The 27580-nt window shown below is 40.2% G+C and overlaps 1 protein-coding gene across 2 annotated transcripts in view; it reads left to right on the plus strand.

The window, feature by feature from the left end:
* Positions 1–6272: 6272 nt before the first annotated feature.
* The window catches only part of SLC25A13 (solute carrier family 25 member 13), an 89127-nt gene continuing 67819 nt past the window's right edge, over positions 6273–27580 (plus strand). Inside the window, exons 1-3 of one of the 2 annotated variants that reach the window (XM_065731263.1) lie at positions 6287–6333; positions 8053–8067; positions 25997–26050. In XM_065731263.1, coding sequence (XP_065587335.1) covers positions 6322–6333; positions 8053–8067; positions 25997–26050 — 81 coding nt within the window. In that variant the 5' untranslated portion in view covers positions 6287–6321. Of the gene's footprint in view, positions 6334–8052; positions 8068–25996; positions 26051–27580 lie in introns of both variants that reach the window. The other variant, XM_065731265.1, reaches the window with a different exon arrangement.

Here is a 27580-nt window from a genome sequence, read left to right on the forward strand (position 1 = left end):
AAAGAAACAATCCATCAGGAAAGCAGAACAACCAAGACAGTCTGATTTCCTCTGGATTCTTCTGGAGTTTAATGAGATTGGTATCTGAACTGACGTATTCCCCTGTGGTTATACTTTTGTAGTCTCTTCTTGGATATGGATAGATTCTATTAAGAGATGAACTTACAATGTAGTTTATTCTTCAGTGGAAGAAATAAGACATTTTTATTCTTTATCAGGCTGCTGCTTTTTACAAAATCTGGAGGAATTTAATACCTCTGAGACTGCTGCTTTTCTCTCTGGTTGAAACTGGCTGAAAGCCGACTTCTGACCAGATATATACAATAGAAGTGTGATCAAATTAACTGCTTTTCTTTGTTAATCAAATGAAAACAAGCGCTCAAAATAATTAGAAGTTATCATCATCCCTAGATAAACATACTTGCTATCAACGTTTCCAGTTCTCTAAGTAATTAAGAACCTTTTGAACTTTCTTTATTCAGCCCATTTTAACTAAACAAATACCAGAAGATAGGATACACTGATAATGGACAGCTGTAAATACCTAGGTAGGTGACTCTATGTAAAGCACTGAAATTCACAGAAAAGCTATCTCTGGCTTTTATGGACTTTGAGCTAGAAACCCTTTCCTGAGGAGAGGCTCCATGGGTACTCTTGGAAATGTGTACCAATAATTAATAAATGTTGCATATCCATGGAAAGTAATTTTTTGGCTGGAAAGTGAAACTACAGTTTCAGCTTCAAGATGACCAAATGTTAATATTTTTAGATTGTTAATGCTAAGAGAAACTCAGTGCTTTGTACAAAACTTTGCAGGGGTTCTACTGATTTCTGCACATTCTTGGTTAACTAAAATGCAGCTGTTCTCTTGCATGAAATGGGCAGTGTGTGCAGATACCTACCTATGTATATATTTCATAGATATACATATGTTCTTTAAAATGAATCAGCCTCTTTTGTGCGTAAAGTCTGATTAAAAGTGGCGATGCTATTCAAATAGGATAAAATTTTTGGTAAAGCCATTTATTAATAGATATTTAACCCATCTTTTATGTATAATATCTCAATGCCTGAAATCTAGATATTTTGGTGCGGAGGGAAACTTTAAAATAGCAAATTAACACATTGTGTTGAAAATCTAATCTATTTTTGCTCTGTTTTGCAGTAATAGACAGATTTATTATCATTTTCTTCTCTTTATAAATGTTTCAGAATCAAGAAAATCTAATCTCTGATTTTTATTTTGACTTGGTTTTACAACTTTAATTATTAAAATTACGAGAAAAAGAAGCTGATTTTGACAAACCTCAATCTGTGAATCTCGGCCACAGAGCATTCACCATGGCTGGCACAGATTTGGATTTGGTGTAAGATTAAATAATTCTGATAGTATTGTTAGAAGGTGGCATTTGCACTTATGCAAATTTTTTACTGGTTCAGAATAACAATGATTTAATGAAGCAGTACAGTTCAGCAGTTGACATGCTGTTACTGTGTTTTAATCTATTTCTTTTAAATTCCCCTTATACAGGGAAAAAAAACCCAACAAAAAATAAACCAAGCAAACAAACAAAGAAACCACCACCAGGAAAGGTATCAACAGCTCCTATATCTATAATATAATTTTCATTCAGTACTTAGCTTTAAAAAATGGGATAGTATTAGTACACAGTATGATAAATATTCTAGGCATATACAAGTTGTGCGAGGTGATAAAATATTCTGAGCATGTCCTAAAATGATTCTCTCATCAGAGATGGCTTGTTACCTCCACCATCAGCAGATACTGATAATTAATCAACTGAAATGAATCTTTACAGAATAAACAAATCTGTTATACATGAAGGATGATTATGTTCTTTTGGCTGTGAAGATTTTTCATAACTTATTCATGCCAATGGTGTGCCTGAGTTATGAAGTATTTCTCACTTATGAAATAAATATAGCACCCTTTGTTTGTCATATATCTCCTCTATTTTCTGGGCTTTACCAACGTAAATCAGCACAAATCTATCAGCCATGCTGATTTACACCAACAGAAGAATTAACCCTCTGTTTGTAATCAGGATCGACAGTTCTATCTCTTCAGCTATTTCAGATGCATTTCTAAAACACAGCTTTGGTAAAGCATTTTCAAATGTTCAATTGTAACAGTAATGCATGTGTAAATGCTATCATCAGCCATAAGCCAGAATCACAGCCATAGCTCCTCAGCTTTGTGAATTCCACCTAGATGCAATGCACTCAGTGGGGGACGGTGTCACAGTCTGAGATGGGAAAGCCATGAAAATACACTGCCATTGGTATGGATTTTTAAATGAATCTGTACTTTCGTGTGCTGCTTTATGCTCGCTTTTCCTTGAACTATTTAAATGGTTGGTTTGGATTTTCACCAGCAGAAAAACTGATAGATAATGAATGTTAAACACACGCCTGAAAATATTTAAAAATCTTATGTTCTAAGGGACAGGAAACAATATCATGTTTGGTGACCTACGCAGCAATCACAGATAAAAAGCACAGTTTAAATTACTAATATGCACGATATGTTAAAAAACAACAAAAAAGAAACATTGAAAATCAACAGACAGATTTATAAAATAACCTGGAGAACAGCAATATATTTGAGGAAATCATGCCCTGCTGAGAATATTCCACAAATAGAGAAAGAGGGATTGTGAATGATTCACTCAGACTGAGTCATACTGGATTTTATTAGAGAAATACTCAGAGTTAGGCCTACTGTGTGAGCACAAGATCTTGACTAAGGTACACTAGACTGATATGCTAACCCACTACCCACTAGGTAGGCTTTATTAGAAACAAGACAAACAAACACACAAAGAAACCAAAACCAAGGGGAAAAAAATCAAACCCTTAACCTAAGGAAAGGAATACTGCTTCATGTCTTTCCTTGAGGCCTCACTGAAGGAGAGGAATCAGTAAAGAGTTTTGAGAGCTTTTTAAGCAAAATCTGCTTAGGGAAAAGCTTGAATCAATTGCACTTTGTTCAATTTGAATGTTTAGCCTTTGCCACTAGACTTTGCCATTTTTCCAGACCCAAGAAGAGACTTCCTTGCCTTCAGGCTACGTGTTTCAACGCCTACAGCTTAAGCATTGAGCTGCCAGTATAAAACCCAGAACACTGTAAGAGACATCATAGAAAGAATAATGAATGTCAGACTAAGATTCAAACCAGCTTGTGCTATGCCTTATAATCGATAGTTAATAGTCAATAACAAAATGCTGATCCTATGGCATATGCTTAGAGCAGTCCTTTATCAAGACTAAAAACCCTAAGGGTGCCAGGCTGTCAGTCTCTGCAGTGCTATTTTTAATAAGCTCAGCAAAATCTTGTGTCCATCAAAATACAGTTGCCCTGCTATATAATAAATTAACAGTTGAAACACCAAGTAGTGAATCCGCTTTCACACTCTTCTAAACATGAACAAACACTGATTTTTCACCTCATGGTCAGCTTCCGGACACTAGACTGTGATTTATTTTGGAAACAAGCTATAGCTCTCCTGTAGAACTCGTCTGTGCAGGTATAAAGAAACTTGGGGTACCCTATATCAGAAGAAGGCACGAGAAGGGGTGTGACTGTAGGTAGTTCGTCATTGAAGAGAAGAGCCCTGGTGTGTGTGATCGCGCAACTGTTGCAATTAAATACAGAAAAAGCCATTTGATCAGAAGATACAACCTCCTAACTTATTCAGGAAATGCTTATATCTTTTGTGATGAAAACTGACTCACATTTCTACCCTCATCACATTGTCTCATACAAAAGAATCATGCTTCTCTGTGGTTCAGCTCATCTTGGATTCTTGTCTATACAATGACAGCTTCACTAAAAAGGATGAAAAATATCCCTCCTCTGTTCCCCAGAGCAGTTTATGGCTTTGTGGTTAAAACATACTGAAAGGAATAAGAAACATGGATCTGAACCTAACCTCAGTCAGTGGAGGACTTTGAAAACAAGCTGCTTACATAGCCAAATATAATGCTGTAATCTACCACAGACATATCACATGCCATTTTAAAACTGAACAGTCTCCACCTCTCATGGGAAGATAAGGAGTTTGGGACTATACACGTGCTTTAGATGTGGACAGGCACCTGCTGGGCTGACAACTTCATGTTGATTATTACACTCGGGTTTTCCTACAAGCTAGGCAATGACCTCCCAGCCTTGTCAGGGCCAAGACTCTGCTTAAGGCTTGCTCAGGACTTCAGGCACTTAAGGCTCTCAAAGGCTGGGAAATTAAGTGCTAGAAGAGTTTACATGCTGCCACATATAAGGAACAGCTGAAACAGGTTTTCCAGAGTCACTGTTATTTATTTATGTCTCTGAATATTACAACCAGTCTACTTAAAACATATGAAGGTTGATAGGTAGTGTTTTTCTTCTTTGATAAGGCTCAAGACCATGTGGCAATATAATGTGAGAACTGCAGGAATTTTCTTAGCTGTCTCAATTTGGGAAAAAGAAAACAACCAAACAAACAACACATTGAAGCTTGTTTTCACAAAAATAAAGCTCAATAGGACAGCCTTTCAGCCTCGCGTCTAAATATCCTGGCTTCTGTGTATTCACAGAATGTTGTATTTGTATTCTAAGACAATTGTTATGCTATTTTCTCTCTGTAATTTTTCTCTCTGTAGTGGTATTATTAAAATAATCTGAGATTGGTTTTGTTGTTTATAAATGGACTGCTATTATCTATTCATTTGTGACAAGGTGACAGTATTTATTTATCCAGTTGTTAGCACATAGACAATACATAATCTAGTTGTTTTTGTGTGTGTGTGTGTTTATTTGAAAAGGTGTGGTGGGAGGAAGACTCCAAGTCTGCTTTGTCCTAACTGCTGTTTTCTAGGTCAGGCAGAAGTAGCACAAAGGGAAAGGCAAAGCTTTCCTACATACAGCTGAGCACCAGCAGCAAGCACAAGGATGGAGGATGGGCAGAAAAGGGACAGAATCCAGCAAGTGGGGTGGTTTCACAGCAAGCAGGAACTGCAAGAGTGGGGAAATGAAGGAGGTAGGTACACTGCCAGGCCTCACCAGCGAGGGAAGAAACTTCTGAGGCACACAAAGAAGACTGTACAATCTGCTAGAAACCAAAAAGTCATTAATTTACCATAAGCAAACACAAAATAAAGGATCCATCCTCCAGAGATATATAGTGGGCAAAGGCAGATGAGTTTATGAATTCCATTTGTAAGGGATCGCTACCATCTCACTCCAGGACAATTAAAGACAAGAAACAGTTAATTGTTATGGTTTCTATTGTAATCAATCTAGTTTTGAGACTCAGTATCACCTTTAGCCTTCTTAGCATCCTTACAAAACTCACTTTAGGGAAGGTGCTGGTAGGTCTGCCTCAAAGCTATGACTAATATAACCCCATTCCGAAGCAAAACCTTGCCTGACTGCTACTTGCAACAATTCTGCAAACGCTTCCAAGCAGCCTTTAGCTACCCACACTGACTAGCTCCTTGTTGGCAAAGCCAGCCTCAAGTTCCCCCAGAAACCAGAGGCCACGAAACCACCAGCATGGACACCGGTAGAGCCAGTGATTGCCATGGGCCTGTATGCCAAGTGATATGGTGCCAAACATGCCCAGACAGTCTGCAAACTGTGAGGCCGAGCGGGCCGTGCCTGCGGTCGTTCTGGACACAGCCGCTGGTTCCAGCAGGGGTGCTTGCGTGTCACGTTCAGTCAGACAGGCAGGCACCAGAAGCGTATCAAAACTGTTAATTCTACTCATCTCTGATGAAAGTCTTGAGTTGCAACAGAATTAAGCATCCTGCAAACAGCAGTCTGACTCGCGGGCAAGAAAACAGCTCGGGGCACGAGAGTGGGCTTTGCTGAGAGGCGACGCTAACATGGTTGGCACAGCACTGCGAGGCAGGAGGGCATCTTGCAGCTGCTGGTCCTGGCATCCTTCCTCACTGCGCGGCCGAAACTTCACTTCCCGCGATTAGCAGCACGAGTCGTTAGCCGGGCCGCTCTCCAGCGGCCGCGCTCCTCACTACTGCCCCTCGGCAGCTGTGGGGCGACAGCTCCGAGGGCATCGACCGCGGATTAAAGCGGGCCCCAGGCTCCCGAGGCCTCTCCCGCCGCATCGCCCCCGAGGCACAGCCGTGCCGGGCGATCAGATCACGCGGGCCGGGCCGCGCCGGGCCGGGCGGTGCAGCCAATGGGCTGGAGAGCGGTGACGGCCGGCGCTGGCGGGCTGGTGCGCAGGCGGAGAAGCTGCCTGCCGCGGTCGGAAGGGAAGGGAGGGGAGGGAAGGGGGTGGCTGCGCCGGGCACAGCATGGCTGCCAAGGTAAGTCCCCGCCGGCGGGCGGGCAGCGGGCCCGCGGCGTGCGGCCGTTGGCGGCGGGGAAGGGGCTGCGGCGGGAGGCGGGCGGCCGTGACCTCGGGCCCGTCCTTGGCGGAACTTAAGGGCGGGCGGCGGCTCCTCCGCGGCGGCCCCGGGGAAGGGGAGCCGGCCTCTCGCGTGCGGGACTTGCCGAGCTGCGGGGCGCGGGCCCGCTCTCTGCGTGGAGCCGAGCCCGGCCCGGCCCGGCCCGTGTCTGCGGGGAGCGGCGGCGGGCAGCGCTGCGCAGCGCCAGGTGTGCGCGGGGTCGGCCGCGTGTGCTTTCGGGCCCGGCCACGGCAGCGGGCCTGCCCGGCGGCCTTCTCTTCCCTTTTCTCCCTGTAGCTGTTGAGGAATCCTGCTGTTTTCACTGTTGCTTATAAATTCCGTCCGGCTTCACCTCTCTCTGTGCTCTTCCGTCAGATGGGGGCTGCTCTGCTGTGCTTTTGTGCTGCCTCAGTGTTGTAAATGAATGTAAATCGTTTTTATCAATAACACGCTTCCACCTCGCATCCCCCAACGTTAGCCTCTACCAAATGAAGGCCGTATTAAAGTGGGTATTCCATTCCTAATGACTGATAAATTTATGTGAAAAAAAAGAAGTAAAACTTCCAGTAATGAAGCCAAGCAAGCCACTTATACGTGGTTAGGGACACTGGCTGGAGTTCCATGCTCCTCTGTGCCAGTAAGGCTGTGATGGAGCTGCTCCTGTCAGCATCTACCTCACTAGGAACTGAAGTACACACTGTGCAGTACATGGTTCCTCTTTATTTGCTATAATATATTAAACAGTCATCCCTCAACCTTAGGATTAATGAACCCTAGCTGCCTCAACTTTATTTATTTATTTATTTTTATTGCCCACTGGCCTGTACAGACAGTGTATTAAATACTTCTGAATCTCAGACTTGAGTCTTCAATTCACTGAATTTAGGAACCATAAGAAGCAGTCTGCAATCCATTTGGATCCATGCTACTCAAATATACGTTAAAAATATTGAATAAGTAGCTAGTGTTTGTCTAATCAGATATACAGACGTGCTCCATGCCATGCATGTGCACTGTGGTCTTTTAGCTTTTTTACCTAAATCTTTACTTGAATACATGGGAAGGACTCAAAGCTTAGGGAGAAACTGGGCTGTATACAACATGTTTCAGATTACACCAAGCTTGGCAAAGAGATGCCTAATAAAAAGAATACATCTCTGTTACAAGTGCCATAAGCATCCTTGGTGCCTTGCGAGACTGAGGTGCAGCACTTTGGACTGCAGGGTTTACTGCCCTCAGGTAACTTCAGAGGGAAGCTGTGTACAGACTTGAATGACTTAGCTTAAAAAAAAAAAAAGCAACAAAACCAAACAGCAGCAGAACTGGGAGCAGCTTGACTGGATTAATTATTAAGTTACCTTGTGAGACTTGAAGGGTTTTTATCTTTTTGAGGTGAAATAGTTGCTGTTAAACTCAGATGACTTTTTTATTGTAGTCAGCAACAACATGTAAGTAGCGTTTTGTGCTCTAACGGTAACATCTGAACTCAGGTTCTGCAAGCACACACATGAATAACTTTGCCACATAAAGAGCTTCTGGGCCTTAAGTTATTCACATGTGCTTGCAGGCATGGGCCTTGATTTGTGTTCTAACTTCCTCACTGATGCATCTCAGTAATGTTTGCCTTTTTCACCTCAGCCAAACAATGGACTGGTGAGTTGAATGATTTTTCTAAAATTCCTTCAGTACCTTTTCCTTGCCAGTATCCTGCATGACTGCTTCCTTTAATTTTTTTTAATTATACCATTTTAGGCATATGAGTCTTTGGAATTGAATGTAATTGTTCTTCACTTGCAAGATTTCCAATGGTGACACATTAAGCGGACTCTAGGAATTCAGTCTATCAAAAGGAAAGCCCAAATGGGATGCTGTTAAGGTTGCATAGTTAAGCACTCGGGGATCAAGAAATGGGCAGAGCTTTTATGCATGAAAACTTTTATGTCGATTCCAGGGCCATAGAATTTTCACCACTGTTTGTTACTCAGCATCACACAACTTGTACAGCGTTTATATGGGGTATGACTTTTTACCTCTGTTACACATAAATGCGAGTTTGGAATCTTCAGAAGTGTTTCCTGAAAGTGTTTTGAGAAAACTGCGCTGCTAATTATATTTGCACAAGCGTCCAGTAAAATTGTAGACAGTGTGTTTCAGTAGAATTTTACCCTACTGATAGCTTAATTATCTTCATGAGTGCTGGCTTCATTCTCTGAGTTGCATAATGCACAGGCTTTGTGGAAAGACTATAGTAATGCACATGTAGAGCTGTAATGAGCTCGTACACAGTGTCTCATGCTTTATTTCTTCATTTTTGAGTGTTTAACAATGCAAGCACAATGCTTCGTCTGCCCTTTAGTCACATACCTCTAAAGAGATGAGTTACACAATCTAGCTAATGCCACCTGCAATTCACCCAGTGTATGTTTTACAGCTAAATTGGCTGTGCCTGTTGAGTGAACGTAAGCTACTCTTGCTCCACAAACCAGTGAACGGTTCTGGCTGTAGTGATTGTATCATGCATGTGCAGAGTGTGACTTGATATCTTTTTAATGTCTTACTGCTTGATAAAATATAGTTACTTTCAGTGGGAAGTTCTAAGATGCTTCTCAATGAAACCTGTTCACGTACCTGATTTCGCCTTTGTCACTTTGCTGCTTTATCTGTTCAGCTTAAGGCTGGAAACTGATGTTTATAATAGAAAGTACAGTAATTTTTCCACTTTATGCTTCATAGCCACTAAGCTACCTTCCGAAGAGTTAAAACTGAATTAAAGCAAATTCCAAACTTGAATGATTTCAGCAGACACTTTAAGGCGTAGAATCTTGTGTAAAAACCTAGGGCTTTGCATGAAGTGTTGTACATCATTGAACTTCATCTCTGCTGTGGATAGCACGTGAATAGATTTTGACAGCTGTATTGAGCTGCATAGTACTAATATAGGATAAGATCTTTAAATGCTGTGGTCTACCTGTCTTTTTCTAATGTGATTATTGTGCATGTGTGAACTTGTATCCATTGGGTTACCTTTATTACCCAGAATGCATAAGTTGCTTGCTTAGAAATGAATGTGATATCAACAAAGTGTAACATAAATGTCATATGCTAAAAAAAAGTGTTATAAAACAACTGTTAAAGTAAAGCCACAAACCTTACTTCAGTATGGGGTGAGACTGTTTGCATGCTTAAAATTGAGTGCATGCATCAATCTTTTGAAGAACCGGAGCCCGACTGTCAAAGTGTATTGAGAGTAGGTGATGTTGCTGCCCTTACCTAGATGGCAATATTTAGGATGTTTCTAATGCCAGGGAAATAACTTTGTTATGCAGTTCTGGTATGCTTAACAACTTTTTATTCTCTTTTTGCTTTTTTAACTGTTTACTTTGGAAACTATATCAGTGGAGTTACTTGTTGTTTCTGTTACTGTCATATTTATTGTTGAAGAAGGCCTTAGTGCCAATCACAGACTCCCTGTGTGCCTTGGTGTTAGTGTAGTCAGGCATTTAGCAGTGGAGGCCCCAGGCCCTCAAGACGCACTGCCTTGGCTGAGTTCACTGGAGTGCTGGCCCTAACACCATTAGGCACACCATTGTGTGCACAGGTGACCCAGTGCCTGCACTAGGCTGTGTGAATTGATGAGATCTGGATCTGCAGAGGTTGAAATACGAACACCATGACAGTAACATTAAAGAAGAATATGGTTCTAGACAATGCCAGAATTATTAGATTCTGATGCAACCATGCCACAAGGGTTATTTTGCTATCATGAATAACCAACGTGTTCCTTTTCTGCATCATCCACCTGCATCACACTGCCTTTATTCAGCTCCTTCTCCCATGCTCCTTCCCCCTTGATAGCAATTGATTGGGTTGTGTCTGGATACAGACTGAATTAGCTCTTCTTGCCTTAGATAATGCCATTCTTCCTTTCCTCCTGCAAAGTGGTAGAGCAGAATTGCATTGCACTGCATTGCATTGTATTGCATGTGGATTTGACAGGCACTCAAAAGTGAACAGATGAGGGATCCTAGCATCATGATGGGCTTCTGTGACCCCAAAGGGAGTGTGGTCCCTTATGGATAGGCTCCAGACACCCAAGAACACCAGCAACATTGTGGGAAACAAGTGGCTGGTGAGTAAGGAGATAACCTCTGTTTCTTTGAATCATCACTCAGTTTGTGCCTTAATAGTGTCATGACACTTAATTGCATCATGGTCACATTTTTTTGGATATGATGGATATGAGGGGAAGTTACCCTTGCTGGTCTGTGTGGGTCCAGCAGTGCTTGCTGCTATTTAGCTGGGCATAAACCTGTAAATTCTGAAGTGCTTTATGTATCATAAGGCTCTTCTTTTCACCTCCTTCTCAGAGAACAATGCATATTATTTTGCAACCTATGACCTTTTACTATGTCTTAATTTCTTAACGTACCTGAATTTGATATAGAGACACTGAATTTATGTGTGTCTTAGTAACTTCATACCCAGGAGGAAGCAAGTGATTTACTCTCCTTCCCCCTCCTCCCCACCATTGTCATATGCTTTATTTCATTTCATTTCTTTTACTGTACAATTCTTCGCTCGTAACATTTACCCTGACGGGGACCATTTAGTCCCATAAGATGTGCAATCAGTTCCAAGGCTCACTGGTAAGAATAATCTCAGAAAGTGACCTGCTGGAAAACTCCCCAGAGCTCCATTCTGCAGTGAGCACTGGGGGAGCAGTTGTCCTGAACAGGAGCTTTATTGCACTGTTCCTTTTTTGACTTAGTTGTCCCTGTGTGTTTATGGGTACTCCTGTACTTGCCCCTTTTTCTTCACCAGAGCAAGGTGGGGACTGTTTTATGGATTTGTGTCTTCAGTATGTTAGATGGGACTACAAGTTGAAATTGCCAGTGTTCTTCATGTGCTTTTGAAACTCACTCTTTTCTTTTATATGGTTCCTTTAAGATCAACTCCAGAGTAACCCTATTTCCAGAGTGGCTCTGGGAAAGCGTTACTGGAATGGAGAGTTATGCATACATCCTTGTATGCATCCCTTCCATTGTGATACTGCTAAAAAGTGTTTTTAAGTTGTCTGGATCTTACCATGTCAGGAAATGAATTCCACTTTCTGTGCAGCTTTGTGTCCTAGGAAGTTAGAGACGCTCTTGAAAGCGTGCTTCAAATGATAAGGCATTCTTCCTGATGCTGTAATGTAGACAAGCTTACATCCCTGAACGATAACCATCTGTCTTCTGACCAGCTTGTTTAGGCCGATGTCTATTTTATTTATCTATGTTGTCCAAGGATTGTGACAAGGAGGTATGTGATACTGTATTTCCTGGAAGATGGCATGAACGTGTTGCTTTATTTCAGCTTTGTTTTTGCTTTTTATCTGTTGAATTGCTTCTGCTTTGGCTATAGAATGGCTTGACAGTACTGAACAGACCCTGCATATTTGTATGTCACTAGACCTAAACTTGTATGAGGCTTCTGGGCACTTCTGTAATAATGCTGTTTTGCTTGAGCTACAGCGGTCTTCCGAAATATAGCAGCTGATGTTTTATGGTGCTAGATAACTATAGGTTGTAAAATGTAAGATTGCATATTTTCTGGTGCATTCCCTTTCTGGAAATATCTGTATCTCAGTCATTTGTAGGGAGATAAAGAGATCCTTATAAAAAGACTCTATCTTCGATTGCTTTGGAATAAAGCAATTTCAACTGAAGCTTTGTTAAAACACTTAAAGGAACACTGCAAATGCATTTTCATAACATTTTAAAATAATTTCATGCTATTTACAATACCTTAGAAACATGCAATTGCAATTATATTCTTTACCAAAAATGTTACTTGGCTTGCACAAAACTCAGTGTGTTAAAGGATGAAATTGCTCATAAGGAGTGGGTTGTTGGTAGTTTTCTTTCCTTTAAAGAGGGGGAAAAAAAAAGTAACATTTGAGAGAGTGGAGAAGTGCACACATGTACACCAAGCTACATGCATTTAGAGAAGAAACAGAAGGAATAGAGCTTGTCATGAGCCTGGCAACAACAAACTCTTCTAACTGGCTGCCTGTGAGGTGTGTAACCTCCAGTGCTGGATTCTTGAGTCATTGATGCCTGGCAGCCTGCAAGAGCTGTTTCTTTGTTGACCAGTGAGTGCTCTCCTGGGGTCCCACTGAAGCTCTACCTTGCTCTTTGGTGTAGCTCTTAGTCACATGCAAACTAGAGTTTGCCTGGAGTGTAGATGCACAACACCTTCTGGCCATCTGTAGATCAACACCCCATACTACTCTCAGCCTTTTGGCTTTGGAAGTAGAATTAAGAAACCTATCTGAAGTGTCCAGAAATAGCTGTCTGCAATAGCTATGCTGGCATGCTGAGCAGCAGGCAAAATGAGCCAGTGGGGAGTCAAATGATAAAGGTGTCCCAGGCAGATCTTCCTGCATCAGGCCTTGCAGCTCACTCTTAGGCAGGAGTACTGTGTAGTTAGTAATGCAAGAAACCCGTTCAGATGCTGACAATTAGGGTTCTTAGGGACGGGGAAATTTGCATTCTGCGTTGCCATGTTTATGCATTTTTGCATGGCTGATGGGTCCCATCATGCTCTGGGGGTTTGGAGTGCTTGCTGGGTGTGTTCACACATGGCTGCTGGCCGGAGTGGTAATTCCAGATGGTGTCTGAGATGGCTGTGCTGCTTGGTCAGGACTGCAGTGCTGCTGGATGTGCACGGTTCTGAAAGTTCAGGAATCCTCAAAATCCTAAATTGCATGTGCTGGTTTTGCTCATTGAAGGACAGATTTTGCATCATGCTGTGACTGGGATAGTGGAGTGTGTTCATGGGTCTGACACTGGGAGGCTGAGTGAGGTGCATTTTGCAGTTGTACGAACAAGCATTTTATCTGTACCATGAGCACTGAGATGTGCAAGCTTCTGACCAGACAGCCAAACCCTTAAAAATAATTTTGAAATCTTCTAAATACCATCCCTACTCCTGTAGTTTCAGGAGGTTGTCAGCTCTTGTTTGGAGCCCCAGGCTGGGCCTGGCTCCTGGCTCACTCTGCCCTGTCCTGGGCTGCAGCTGAGCCCACTGCAGCTGCTGTTCATCTGGGGAGGTGCCCTTTGGCTTGGGGAGACACCGTGTGCTTCCTGAACCTCCTGGTCACTGTGCTTTGAAAGTCAGCAGTAACCCTGAAGCACTGATTCAACTTGGGTGTTGCTGAGCATGCAGCAGCAGTACTAGGGTAATGTAATGGTGCCACAGTGATTTGGAGTGTGTAACTGACTTGGCAGAAAGTAGGTAACTTCATTTGTTCATTTGTTTCTTTGGGTTTGGGTGATTTTTTTGGTTAGATTTTGTTTGCCTTAGGTCAGATCACAGTAAAGCAGCACAGCACTGTTTGACTTCCATGGTGACATGGTATAATGTAGCTCTGAGCGTAGAAATGAGGAGGAATTGTTGTTTTCTTTTTCTTTTTTATTTAATGCAAATTATGTCTGTCCTGTTCTCCGTGGACGAGGCAGTTCAGGTGTTGACAGCCCTTCATGCTTCATGCAGTTGCTAGCACCTTTTCCCTTAATATGATGCAAGAGAATAGCCTTGGGAACGTAACAGTAAGTTTGGCAGAGGCAAATTTCTGAGGTTGTTATGGAACTACTTGGTCAACTAAGGTTGCTACCATTTATCTAAGTGTTACTGGGCAACAGTCAGCCTATGTGGTTAGAAGAAAGTGAAAAAATGGAACTGAAACACCAAGAAACCTTTGTCATCATTTGTTCTTTACGCTGTTTTCCTCTTAAATTCTGTACTAGACACTTTGAAGGACTTTTGTCCCATTTTCTCCACATAGCCTGGTAACTGCTCTCACATTTTCCATAGAAGCAGAAATGAGTGCCCTTGCAGATGGTGGAGTGTTGTGGCTTCTATTTTTCCTTAGTTTGTTTTTAAGGATGTATCTCTGATTGGTTTATTTATATATTCAGGTTTATACCTGCATTTTCCTCAATCAGCACAGCAAGTTCCAGCTCATTTTTCTAATGGTGCTGATCAGTTCTGTCTCACCGTATAGGCAAGTAGCATATGGAAGATGGCTGCATTTGTAGCCAGCTAGGTGTGAGGCAGCTGGCGAATTCCTAGCTTTCTTAAGCTTTTTTATTACTTCAGAAACGTGGGAGAGTAAAGGGGAGTTATCCCAGTAATGAGGATGATTGAACCTTCCATGTGACACAATAGACTTGTATTTCGCTAGTTTCTGAAATACTGTTCCACATTTTAATCGGCAGGCACTGTGGCCTTTTCTGAATAATCCATATGCATAAAGGTAAAATGTCATGTCTGTTGCCTTTGTGACCGTGTCCTTTGTATGCTCTTGTCTCACTCCCATTCCATGTTTGCATAACCAGTGTTGGTGCTTCGTTCATGCCTTCAGCAGGAGGCCCAATCTCAAAGGGACCAGAGCTGAAGTGTGCATCTGCCTGGGGGTTTTGATGGGAGTCAAAACTCTCTTTTTGATCTTTGGGACTCTGAATTGCTGATGTGGCAGTATAAGCCTTTTCTGCTCTTACCAGCTGATATTCATAGGCGTTTCTACTACCAGTTTCTTAGAAGATTCTCATTAGTTATTTTTATTTTGTTGCTGGTTTTAGATCTCCAGACTGAGATCTGAGTTTGTTGTTTCAATTGCAATCAGAGTTTGTTGTAATAAATAGTGTTGCTGTGAGTTATGATTACTTTAGTCACTCAAAAACCTGGTTCCTTTCCTAAGTGGCATATTTTCTTTGTTCCCCACAACTCTTTGGTGGGATGGAGATGTCTTTACAGCAGCCTTATGCCTAACTGTCTGTGCTCCTTGTCAAGCAGTTTGAGCTGAATTTAGATGGAGGTTTTGGGAGGGATCTGGGGCTTGCCATCACTTTGCCCTATTTAAAATGAAGCTCTAACTTACACCTAAATGTTATGGGAGCTGAGAATGTGATACAGTTTTGGTTCTTACCTGTATGGTGTCAGTCAAGTGGAGTCCAAACAGCTTCTTGTTGTCAGAAGATGCTACAGACTTCTGTATGAGCCTCTCTTACCTCCCAAGTCAGTGTAGATGTTTGATATTCTTTCTGTTAATGCAATGAATAGGACAAATGATGACTCACGAGACTCTTAGTTCTTGCTCCACATACTGTCTTTATGGCAGGTTTGTAGCCTTTCCAGCCATTTCAGTACTCTTTGAATTAACTAGTCTTTGGTTAAAAATAGGTGAAAACAGTGCAATACTTTTAAAGACTATTTGCAGTTATGGGGACCTACTAGAAGAGCAACATGCATGCTTTGTACAGCTGTAATTTTTACATCCTTGATGATGCGGGCAATTGAAAAATTGTGAAGAGCAACTTCAATGCCAAAGCTAGAACATGAAAGAAGATACTGGGTAGCTGGATGGCCGTAGTTATTTGGTGACCTTAGAAATAGATAGCTGCCTTTATTTATTTATTTATTTATTTTATTTCCCCTCCTTTGAATGCCTCTGCGGTAGTGTCCTCAAGTATTCAAGTGTTGGCTGCTGAGCTAAATGGTCGTCGAGGAAATTCAAAGTGTAACATCTCGGATCAATTGGGAAACTGCCAAGTGAGAAAATAGAGAACCAGAGTCTGAATTTTTCTGATGCATCTGAACAAATTTTTCTTAAATCAAAAAGTTAAGGAGAAGGATGAGAATAGTGATCTGAGGTATTTGAATTCCATTTATCTCCCCAAATGCAAATCATTCCTCCCCATGTTTCTGACACTGTAATCATGTTAACAGTTTCTTCATAACTGAAATTCTGGAATTTAGATTCGGTGTGTAAAGTGCTGCTGACCCCTGCACAGTTTTATCTTTTCATATACTTCAGTTTCTGCTGCTGAATATTTCCTGATCTTTATTCACTAGAGATTTTAAAATGTTCTTTCCTGAAGCTGAGCTTCATTTCCATCTGAGAAGATAAGTTTAAACTTATCACAAAATAGAAGGTTCAAAGAGGTTCCTTGGCAGTTGGAGTCTTTTTTTAGTGCTGATTTTGCAAGGAGATAAGGAGAGAACAGCATCTAACACACTTTGTTCTTTTGTTTTTCTTTCTGACATTGTGTACTGGGAAAAATAATGTCTAGAGATTTGAGAATATGGAGTCATAGAAGGGCACACGTTTTTCTACCTTTTTCTTGATAGTGTTTGCATACTGCCTAAAAGTGCACTTAGTCAACAGCGGAGGATGCTTTCACAAGGACAATCCTGTGCCAAGTGCCAATCATCCAGCCAGTAGGAGGAAGAAATTGTAATTGTCTTCGTATTTAAGTTGCTGGGTTTTATCCCAACTTCTCTGAACTCTGTCAGCCAATAGAACTGTTGGCTGACTTTTTTTTTCTAGTCAATGGATATTTAATTCTGGGAAGTTAGCAAATGTGCCCATTTAATCTAAGTAAAGCAGTAAAAAAGTAGAATCCTTCTTGTAAGGAATAAATTAGAGCAAATTATTCAGTGTTGGAGTAGATTGAGCTGCATCTGACTGCGTCTTTCATCAAAGACTGATAGCTTTGCAGGTAATCAAAATGCAGGTAACATCTCGAAAACATAAAAAGCCGTCAGCAGGATCATGACACACAAATTCTACATCTGTGCAAGCAAATCTGATTTGGAAATCAGTATTCAAACATGTACATGCTGCTGTGCATTTGTCCACAAACCTCCGAGCCAGAGTATGTGTATAAATATGTATTGCGTGTATATGCATAGTGCAGCATTAACAGTCCTGTTGGGTCTCCGGTGCTGAGAAACAACATCTCCTGCTTTAACATTTTCCCCATCTCTGCCTACTTGTGATGTTGCCATTTATTTACTTATTTTTTTTTCTGCAGCTCTTTTGTGCCAGTTACCAGCGACAGCTTCTCAGCTGAGTTCTGGGCTGGCGTGTGCTGTTACAGAGAGAAGATGGGGTGCTGTCTTCTATCAGTGGAGCAGGAGGCTTCCAATTGAAAGAGTTAATTGAAAGGCATGTTCTGCAGCAGGAGTTGGGCATTGTTATCTGTCCTTTGCTACGTGACTTTCCTGCAGCATCTATCCATCGCATGACCTCATGCATAGGTTTGATTTTAGGATTGAAGAGGTCTGAAAATTAGTATTACTGGGCAAACAGCACTGTCGTTATTATCATCTTTCTTTCTTTGCAAATATGGCCTGCTTCTACTTTTCCCTCAATCCCTGGCTACTAAAACCTCTTGGTCACGTATTTTATTATTGTAGGGCTTTATCATGTTTGACAGTTGCTGTTTGATGGAACATCACAGATTTAACAGATCTCTGGCAGAAGAAACCTTTAAGTAAGGCACTGAGTATGAAAAGCCATTAGAAAAAAAGTGGTATGTAGAAATACTCTGTCTGGCTGATTCCTGCTCTCAGCCCATTGTGCAGTCTGCATCTGACTAGAGAAATCTTCACGTGTTTAGGGGAAGAAATTTTTGAATAATTTCACATTTCCATTAAAATAGTTTTTGTCACTGACATCAAGTCAGCCTTCCTCCTCCCTGTCACTTCACCTGTCTAATGCTGCTTGCCATTGTGTGTCAGTCTAACTGGAAACTGCTTCGTAAAGATCAGGAATTAGTTCCGTGTTGATGCTGTTCAAGAGGAAGAAAAACATGGCAACAACAAACTTTCTACAGTTGCTTTTACTTCGTTCACTTGCACAAATCAGTTACGTGAGCTGCATCTTTTCTTTAAGGACTGATGGGTGAAGTGGTGGGTGTGATCTTTTCTGCCCTGTGACACTGCACTGCAAAACTTCTGGACTTCTCTTTGCTGCTCACAGTGAAAAAAATGAGAGTGGCTGTAACCTCCTGTAGCTGGTGATTCGTTATGTGCAACCTATCAATTCAGTATCTGTTAGGAGAATAAGCCATACACAATCCTTCTCGTAAGTATTCAGTCCAAATACTGTTCTGTAAATATTCAGCTCGAATCTGGTATAATTAACATAGCACATAACAGTTCCTTATCTTATGTGCCTTCGACAAAGGTGGTATACCAGCTTGTAGTCTTTCTTGTGGATGTGCTGGGGGGAGGAAGGGGACTTTTGAAAATGATGAGAGGAGCGTAGCAAAGGATGCATGAAAAGGCTGTCAAATATTTCCTTTTTTTTTTTTAGGAAGTTCTCTATGTAGTATGTATTTACAATTCTTTCGTGGCTTTGAAAGCATGAGAGCACTTTGTGTTGTGTGTGACCCAGAGTTTGATTAAAAAATCATATTCTGGCAAACCAAGGAATCTATAATAAAAACTACTCGAAGATCACTTGGTGTTTTTATTCACTATTTAAAGGTTGACACAGTTTGCAAAAGCTTTGAGTAGTAACCATGGATTGATCCCCCACTGTTTCCATGAGGCAAAGCATTGTTTTTGCGTTCCTGTGAGCTGGATCAACTGGTCAGAAAGAAAGTTGCTTTTGGAGATTCAGTAGGTTTTTTTCAGTAGCAATAGCATGCTGTGGGATGGCAGGCGTGCAGCTCTCAATTCCCTTCGTGATGTTCTGAGTCTAGTGAGCAAAACTGAACAACTCCTGGGTACATTGAAACAACAGCACTGAAATTTGTCTAGTGTTTAACATTCTTTGCCATATTTGTCTGATCTTGTCTTTTTAGACTTGTTTAACCATAGTGCTCCCGAAGAAAAAGCAAATCTTTCTTGCCAAATCAAAATGACTATATTGTGTTTTTCTCTCAGCTAAAGATGCTCCTGTGGAAGTAATTTTGGAGTTTTTCCTTTATTTTTCCTTATTCCTACCTTTAAATCAGAATGCTCAGTTTGACATCATCGTCATTTCCGTGGCAACCAAATGATCTCATACAAATGCTGTGATGACTGTGCAGCACAAGTAAATGTGATGTTTTAATGGAACAGCTGTTACTTTATGCAAATATCTGTAATAACTTAGACTCGCTAAGGAGAAGCCAAATCATTCAAGCTAAAATCAGAATTGATTCTAATTAAAACGTATTAAAATGCTGGAAATGTTTCCCCAGGTTCTTAAGGAGATGAGAGGTTTTTAATTATTGTTGTCAGGTATCTTACAACTTTTCCAATTTTGTGGAGTTATTGTGAACTCTTTAATAGTTCTGAGTTCAGATCAGGCTGTAACAGCCTTACGTAACTGATTTAGGTCTTCATTGGGTTATTAGATGTTTCCACGTGAACCTGCAGATTGGTTCCAAGTTCACATTTCAGAAGCTTGAGCTCTCTGCTCAGGCTCTTATCAAGAATGAAGGTCATATTCCCACAGTGGCCTGTGCCTGCTGTGTCATCTGCTAATATTTAAACAGCAAGAATTTGTTTATTGCTAATGGTGAAGATAAGAATTGTAAAAGAAAGTGTTAAACTTCCTCTGCTCTGTAATTGCCCCGTGTTTAGGGATGTGAACTCGAAGCTGAAGCCATGTGATGGGAGTTGAACAAATGGTGACACCGGTGCCTGCAGGAAGAGGGCATATCTACACACTCATCTTTAGCATAGATACTGTGAGATTGCAGGTGAAATCTGTAGGAGAGAAGAGGGAGGTTTTGTGATTTAAAGTCCAGATTCCCCATGTACAGAAGTTCAATTGTGTTTACCCATGAGAGGCGGGGGCAGCTGCTGTCATCCTTCCAGCTGTCTCAGAGCGTGGGCGTGCTCTGCTGTGCTGGATGCTGTGCAGATAAGAAAGGGCAAAATGAAAGACCCCACGCTTTCCTCCCCCCCCCCTTTTTACAGAAAAACAATTCATATTTAAAATAATTTGTATTTCAGTAGCACAGGGTTATTATTTGCGCAAGTATCTGCTGGAATGCTGCTGCTATTTTTATTAGCTCAGAGGAAGGGTTGCTGGCTGCAGGACTAGAGATTTTCTTTGAGTCCCATCATTTATAGCCTTCAATAAGTTTGCTTTGTGCGTATGATGCTGTTTCCATTATGCAGTTGTCTTTTGTTCTTTTAGAGATTGTACAGTTGGATCCATGCATACATAGGGATTCATGCCCACTCCCACACCCTTCCTAGCTCTCTGAGCTACTGAGGTGTAGCATTTTGAATAGACTTGAATAGATGGATTTGATTATAAATAGGATCCTGGAAAGTGAACTTCTGTGTTCAAAGAAGAAAACACAACACTGAAACAAAATACATTTACCTGTCAGTTATTCCTACCTAGCTCCTGTCACACAATTATTAGTCAAGGCATGCAATGCATAGGAACTTTTCTCCAGCTCAGTTCTTTCAGTTGCTTATTCACGAGTGTGGTGTTACAAATAAAGGCAGTTACTCTAGCAACACCCTGAGACAGTCCTTTCCATAAGTTTACAGACACAACCAGAGAACATTTTCTTATTTCCTTATAGTCCCAGAATTATTGGCTATCTCAAACAGAGCACTTTGTGTTGGAACCCCTCCATGATGCTGCTGCCCACTGCAGGTTTGTTTTCTTCAGTGGGCAGGAGGTTCTCACTTGTTGCTGTAAAACTGCTCTGCCTACTCGCAGGTTTCATGTCACAGCTCATCCTCTACTGCACTGGCAGTCCTGGAGAAACCTTTTGTAACACTGTTTATGTTTTAGGGAGTTTAAGGCTAACGTTGTTTTGTATGTCTTCACTGCTTCTTCCTGAACTAGTTTTGCTCTTGCTATTACACTGGAGAATTTGCTATCTTTTTGTTCCTGGAGTTAAGTAACTCAGTCCCTGCTAGACATAAGCCTGAACTTTAGCTCTAGAAGGTAAATTGCTAGCACTGAGTCGACTGGTTTTGCAAATGGAATATGAGAGAGATGATCCTGTGAGCTTATGGTCATTGCACTGGTTATGCAATAGCACTACTGTAAGTCAACAAGCCCTGGGAGAATCAAAAGGTAATGTATATGAATTGGACTGAAGGAGCTACCAAATTCATGTTAGTAGGTTAATAGTTGTGATGTTTAGGTATTCATTCCTGAAAGGTGTAAGAAAGCAAAAGGGAGAGCACTGTAGTAGTGTTAGCATCCGTCACACCATCTGTCTGTTGTGAGCAAGAGTGGTATTGTAGAAAAATACCTAGCAGTGGATGAAAATGCCATTTGACTATTCTCATTTTGAAATAAATGGTTGTTTTTATTAAAGAACTGCTAATATTTCCTACATGTAATTATCACATTTGTGCAAATTTGGCTCTAGTTCATTAACATTCATTAGGATATGATTATAGCAAATACGGACCATAATGAACTAGCTTGTTTATAGATCTTTGGACAGCAATACTGAAGATCATCATGATAAAATTGTGTTGCAGAGTAGCTGTGAGACCATCAGAAATACTGCTCTGGGGAAGAAGATGAACTGATGCAGTTAGAGTAGCATAGCACTTTGCAATAGGTGGCGAAAGTGATGGGAGAGCTGAGCTTTTTTCTTTTAGTAACCTGGACGTGGAAGACAGATTTATTTATTTTCTCACAAAGAGTTGATTTTCAGGTTCAGTTATTCTGTGTACTGTAGTGTAGTGCTTGCACTGAATTGTAAGGATTACAGCAATTGCATCTTAGTCATAGACTGACTTCCAACTAACAGATGAGTTTGTTTCTGACTCTGATGTTGTCTTCTGGTATATGCTTAAGGTTTGAAGTGGGTAGCCCTGGTTGCATTGTGGTGCTTTTTCTTCTTGCTAAACAGTTCTGCTGTGCAATGACAGTACCTACTAGCTATTTTGACTTCAACATTGGGGGAGCAGCAGAGTCCTTCTGCTAATCAAGCCTTTAAGTAGGAAAATTGTAGGACTACACTGTCTAAATGTCTTTTTTACTTAGAAATAAATTCCTATTTTTGGGAATACTTGCACCAGTTTTCTTTAAGGTAGACACTACTTCCACCTTTTTCCTGTACATGTTTAGGAGCATTTGACAAACTGGTAAATAATGTATTTGCAAGATGACAGGCATTTTCCTGTGTGTATGTAATTCATAACTGTGTTGGTCCCCTGATCAGTGTGTATGCAAGAATACCACAGTTTATTGGGAATATCCCTGTGTGAGAATCAGATTATGAGCAAGCCAACTGCATTTGCTTGGAGTTTTGAAAGTAGGATCAAAGATATCAGGTAATTGCCGAATAAAGTAGATCTGTTATCTTTGATGCGCCTGGGGGAAGTGAGGCTTCCACTTACCATGGTGCAGAATCTGGACTGGGAATCATCCAGAGATTTGTAATTGTGACAGATTGAAGATGGATGACAATAATTTTTCTTGAGATTTGCTGTCTCCATCAGCTAGCAGTATTTTTTCTGCTTTTCCATGGTGGGAAGTAGGCTCAGCACAATTCTAGTTTCAGTGTTGTTTACTGTGTAGCTCTGCATACTGAATCAGCCTGTAGAATCCAAGAAGATTTTGTTGGTTAGCACTAATAACACTTTTCCTTAGCTTGATGGTCAAGCTCTTAGGTATTACTAGGCAAAGGAATATTGTAACTACTGCATGGACTGGAAGCTTACATTTCTGCAAAATGTGATTGCAACCACGTGCAATTCTGAGGATGAAAGATCATCCAAGATCTTTGGATGGCGATTGCTGTTGTCCTAATAAACTTTCTATAATATTGTAGTTATTCACAAGTGTTTCTGTTCTTGGATCCCCGTCACCATTACTTTTCTACATCCAAACAGTAGCTACTGAAGTGATTTTTTACTGATGTTGAGAAGTTCCAATGTTTTTATATTTACCATATTTACAATTATGTTAATGCTGTATTGCCACTAACACTGATTTTCCAGCTGCTCTTTTTCTTAGTTGCCCATTTTCTTCTTTCCTGAAACAGTCCTTTTGTACCTTCTGAGATATAATATACCATCTGACAATTTGCTCCTTCTGTCTTGTGTATGACAAATATATCAACTGATTTGATTGTAAACAATATAGTTTAATTGATTCCCACTAGATTCTGTTTTCTTGCATTGTTTTAGAATTACACTTTTGTGGGAATACTCTGTTTTCATTTGTTGTTAGAGGTGGAAGTGAGATTGAAAATACAGATCAGTGTAAACTGATTGCAAAGGGAAAAGAGCTCTGCTGCAGAAAATGAATTAAATTAACATCAGGGTGCAAGGGAATCTAAGGATATGAACAGCTCCAGCATGGAAATCAACTTGTGTGCTGTTGGCCATCATGTAAGGAGCTTTCTGTTCTCTGTGCACACTCTGTCTCCCTTTGCTGAACTGTATCACAGATGAGAGGACTTGGACGTATATAACTCAGTTCTTATATTGCCTGTGGTGTCCAGTACTGACTGGTTCTTCATGGTGTCTGAATTTCTGCCTTAAGAATGAAGATCCCTGTTGATGTTTTCTGTACATTATCTCAGTCTTTTTTTGTAGCATGTCCTTTGCTATAGTCCTGCAATTTAATTTCTATGGCCTGTGTTGTCATATTTTTATTTAAATAAATGTTAGTTGTTGGTGAGCTTTCTTCACAAATATTACTTTAACTTCTTTATTATTATTATTATTTTTAAATTTGTGCTTACATATGTACTTCTTGGCTTTGGGTTTAACCCATCTTCAACTGCTAGCATCACTGGGAGCAATTTTCAGAATGATGTTGAAAGCAATATTTTGACCTTTTCCAGGAGAGGAATCTGCTAGTGACATTTGTCATCCAGATCAGTTCTTGTGTCTGAGTGCGACTTGAGCTTTGCCCACAGCTGAGCATGGGTGGAAGGCTGAAATAAATATTTCTCTTCGCACTGGTTTGGCTGCCTTTGTACAGCCTTTCTGAGTTGTGACATAATGTAATAGAGGATCCTTTCCTTGCTTGGGATCACATAGACCTTTCAAAGTAGAGACTAGTGGGTGACACATGAACAAACTCATTTATTCACAGACCTGGCCAACTTCAACCTGCCTGTCAGTATATGGTTTGAAGGAAACATGCTGTAAAAAGTACACACACACACACACACACACACATATATAAAATGAATATTTTTTGTATACATACATACATATACGCATGTGTATGTAAATAACAAAAAAGGCTGAAAGATTTCACAAGGGCCATGAGCATGTTTTGGTCTCAGGTTTCTCAAAATTGTTGATTTCAGTGCAGTCAAACAAAAACTAATGGACGTACAACTATCAGAGTGTACCTTTTTCCTTTGTTCTATTAATTCCTGGTTTCTTTATGTGAAGCAGTATCTGAGATAGTATTAACCTTAAACTTCAATATAGATGAAGTGTGATCCTTGTATTAATTTTAAAGGATATAGATGATTATTTTTTATTTGCCTGTATGGTGGTAAGATTCTGCACTTTCAGTGTGTAAATGTTTTTTTTTTCACAAAGTTCCCAACTACTCATGGGGTTAAAGAAAATCTCTGCTTACTGCACAATGACTACCATTAGAACAGCTTGTGCTGTGGAAAATACAGATTTTTAGATTCCTAGTTTCACCATTATACTTTGATTTTTTTACAACTGCCTCCACACAGATTTCTGTGCAAACACAGAATCAGATCTCCAGCTGTGGACTTTGTCAGTCAAGTCCTGTCATAACAACTTCAGGTGCATTTTTTTATTTATTTTTTCTTTTAAAGAAAGAAAGAAATCGTAAGATTCCATTTCCATATACTTTTCTTAAAATATTCTATGGCTTGATTATTTTTTGGTGAATTTTTTCGGTGTTGTTTTTCTAGTTTTTCAGTGACTCAAACAGAGTGAGGAAAAACATACTGAAGATCCCTCAGTAAATCAGAAGGTGTTTTCACAGTAATTTTTTTTTTTTTTATTACAAGTAGATTAGTGTGCTGAGTTGACTGTCAAGAATAGGAAACCATAGCAGGCATAGACAACAGGGATCAGTGTATGTAATGCCAAATTGAACAAGTAGGTGGTGTGGTATGTAAGTGAAGAAAATGCTGTTGGCCATAGTTGATATATAATATAATTCAGTGTTTCTAATTATTTTGTGTTTGTGATGATAAAGATGACTTAGATTTTAGTTGTAAGTAGCTGGTTGTTTAGCCTGCAGAAAAGTCTAGATCCTATGCTGAATTAACCATGTCAAAAAGGTATACAGTAAGTTTAAATACTTCAAGATGTTGCAAATATGAGGTAGAAGTACCAGTAAAACAAATGATTACATTGGAATTCAGTCAATAGGAGGCTGCATTCTTGGACAAGTTCGTAAGTCTGAGTATTTTATTCTTGTCATCTATCTGTTGGGGGCTGCATTTGGTACTCTGAAATCCTTAGATGAAAGATGCTGGAAGTACAAAAATCTATATGATGAAGGTGGTAAACGCTGAATCCCAACAGAGAAGGATGTTGAAAAGATTTCATGCTTGAATATCTATGTGGCTTACTAATGTGTGCTTGTTTAAGAACTGCAGGTTGCGTAAAGAAAGCAGTTAGAACAAAAATGTTGATTAACTTAGTATAAATATGGAATGAGTAAAATAAATACGACCATCTAAAGCAGTACCTATTTTATCAAAGGTGAACAGTTTTCATCACTCGTTCTGCTGTTTGAATTCTTTCTTTTATATAATACTTTGACATCTTTTCTTGAAATTATGGATATTAATATAATTGTATTTACTTGCAGGTGGCTTTAACCAAGAGAGCTGATCCAGCTGAGTTGAAAACAATATTTTTGAAGGTATGTATAAAGTAAATATTTTACTCTTTCTGCTTAAATTTTTCATATCTTTTGCTCCTTTATTGCAGCATACAACTCTTGATAGTTTTTCCAACCGTTAATCATTCACTGTATTATTACCATGTTAGACTTAAATACCATTATCAGAATTGAACAATGCTCACCAAGAAGTCAGATACATTCCTGAGTGATTATTGTATTGACTCAGATGAAGTATTACTATCTTAGAGGAAAAAAAAAAACACACACATTGTTCAGAGAATGGGGTGGGAGTTTCAGTATTGTTCCTACACATGGTAAAATGTTAGTGTAGACACCTTGCTGTTAGGCCATTTGGTAAACTTTCTTCTCCCATCCTTGCTGTCTTTCTTCCATCAGGGTTATTTCTGCTTCTTTGATTTGGAGAACTGTTGGGAAGATCACCTTTTGAAGTGGTGGATATATTTATTATTTAACTTAAATTCTTTCTGGGTTGAGTTGACCTGTTATGGAAATATGCATTGCAGTGAAGTCACTTGTGCATTTGCTTTGTCTGCTTGGAGAAGTGTGTTAACCATGTTTTACTGGTATATGGCTTTCTTTGACCCATTACCTAAATGTAATGATATATTACCAAACCTGCTAAGATGTATTAGTACAGTGCCTACACTAATTTGGTACTCTGATATAAAAAAAAGAAGGCTAAAGTTGGGGTAAAAATCATAGAACCGTAGAATGGTTTTTATTGGAAAGGACCTTAAAGATCATCTCGTTCCAATCCTCCTGGCGTGGGCAGGGCTACCAACCACTAAATTAATATTTAATGAGGTAAGTGCTGCAGTGCTACAGGGAGCCTCTTGTATCTGAATTATTTTTATGAAGGGGGTGAGTGCCTAAGAGAGCTAAATCCTAAGTTCCACCCTCCTTCTTCCACCTCTCTGTCATTCCCCAGACTCCCTGCACTTCTTGGCATATTTTCATTGGCCCTTGTGATCTATTATTAACAACGTGTGTAGGTGTCACTATGTATATTGTCAGTATTTATAGTTTTATCATATACTGTCAGTATTTAAAGCTCTGAAATGAGATTTGCAGTTGTGAAAGCCAAGATTTAACTTATTAAGCCCTGGAACTGCTGTCTGTCAGGAGTCTGAAAAGACTCTTGAAATTCAAGAGAATAGGATTTTTGTAGGTCAGTGCTTGAAGAGCAAGACTGAGGCAGCAGAAGAGGCAGATGGAGTAGACCTCTGGCTCAGGAAGATGGTAGTACAGAAATAGCACTACTTGCTGAGAGGGGAAAAAAAGGATGAGTGAGTGTAGTATGTTGAGTGTGGTAAGCTCTGACTAGTGTTAATTAAGCTGTTTCAGATGAACGGTGGGGTCAATATAGTTGCTTCTTGCCTTCATTTATGAAATAACTTGACAACCTTTTTTTTTTTCTTCAATAAAGAGTTAAAAAATAAAATTGTCAAATAGAAATGGTGCCCACTGTATAGAAATAAATATGAGGCTAATATAGTTGATTACAGCGAACTGTTAGCATTTTTAATA

The sequence above is a fragment of the Cyrtonyx montezumae genome, unplaced genomic scaffold (genome assembly GCF_038088225.1).
Source record: "Cyrtonyx montezumae isolate F1298 unplaced genomic scaffold, pur_monq_1.0 scaffold_14, whole genome shotgun sequence".
In the NCBI taxonomy this organism is placed as follows: Eukaryota; Metazoa; Chordata; class Aves; order Galliformes; family Odontophoridae; genus Cyrtonyx; species Cyrtonyx montezumae.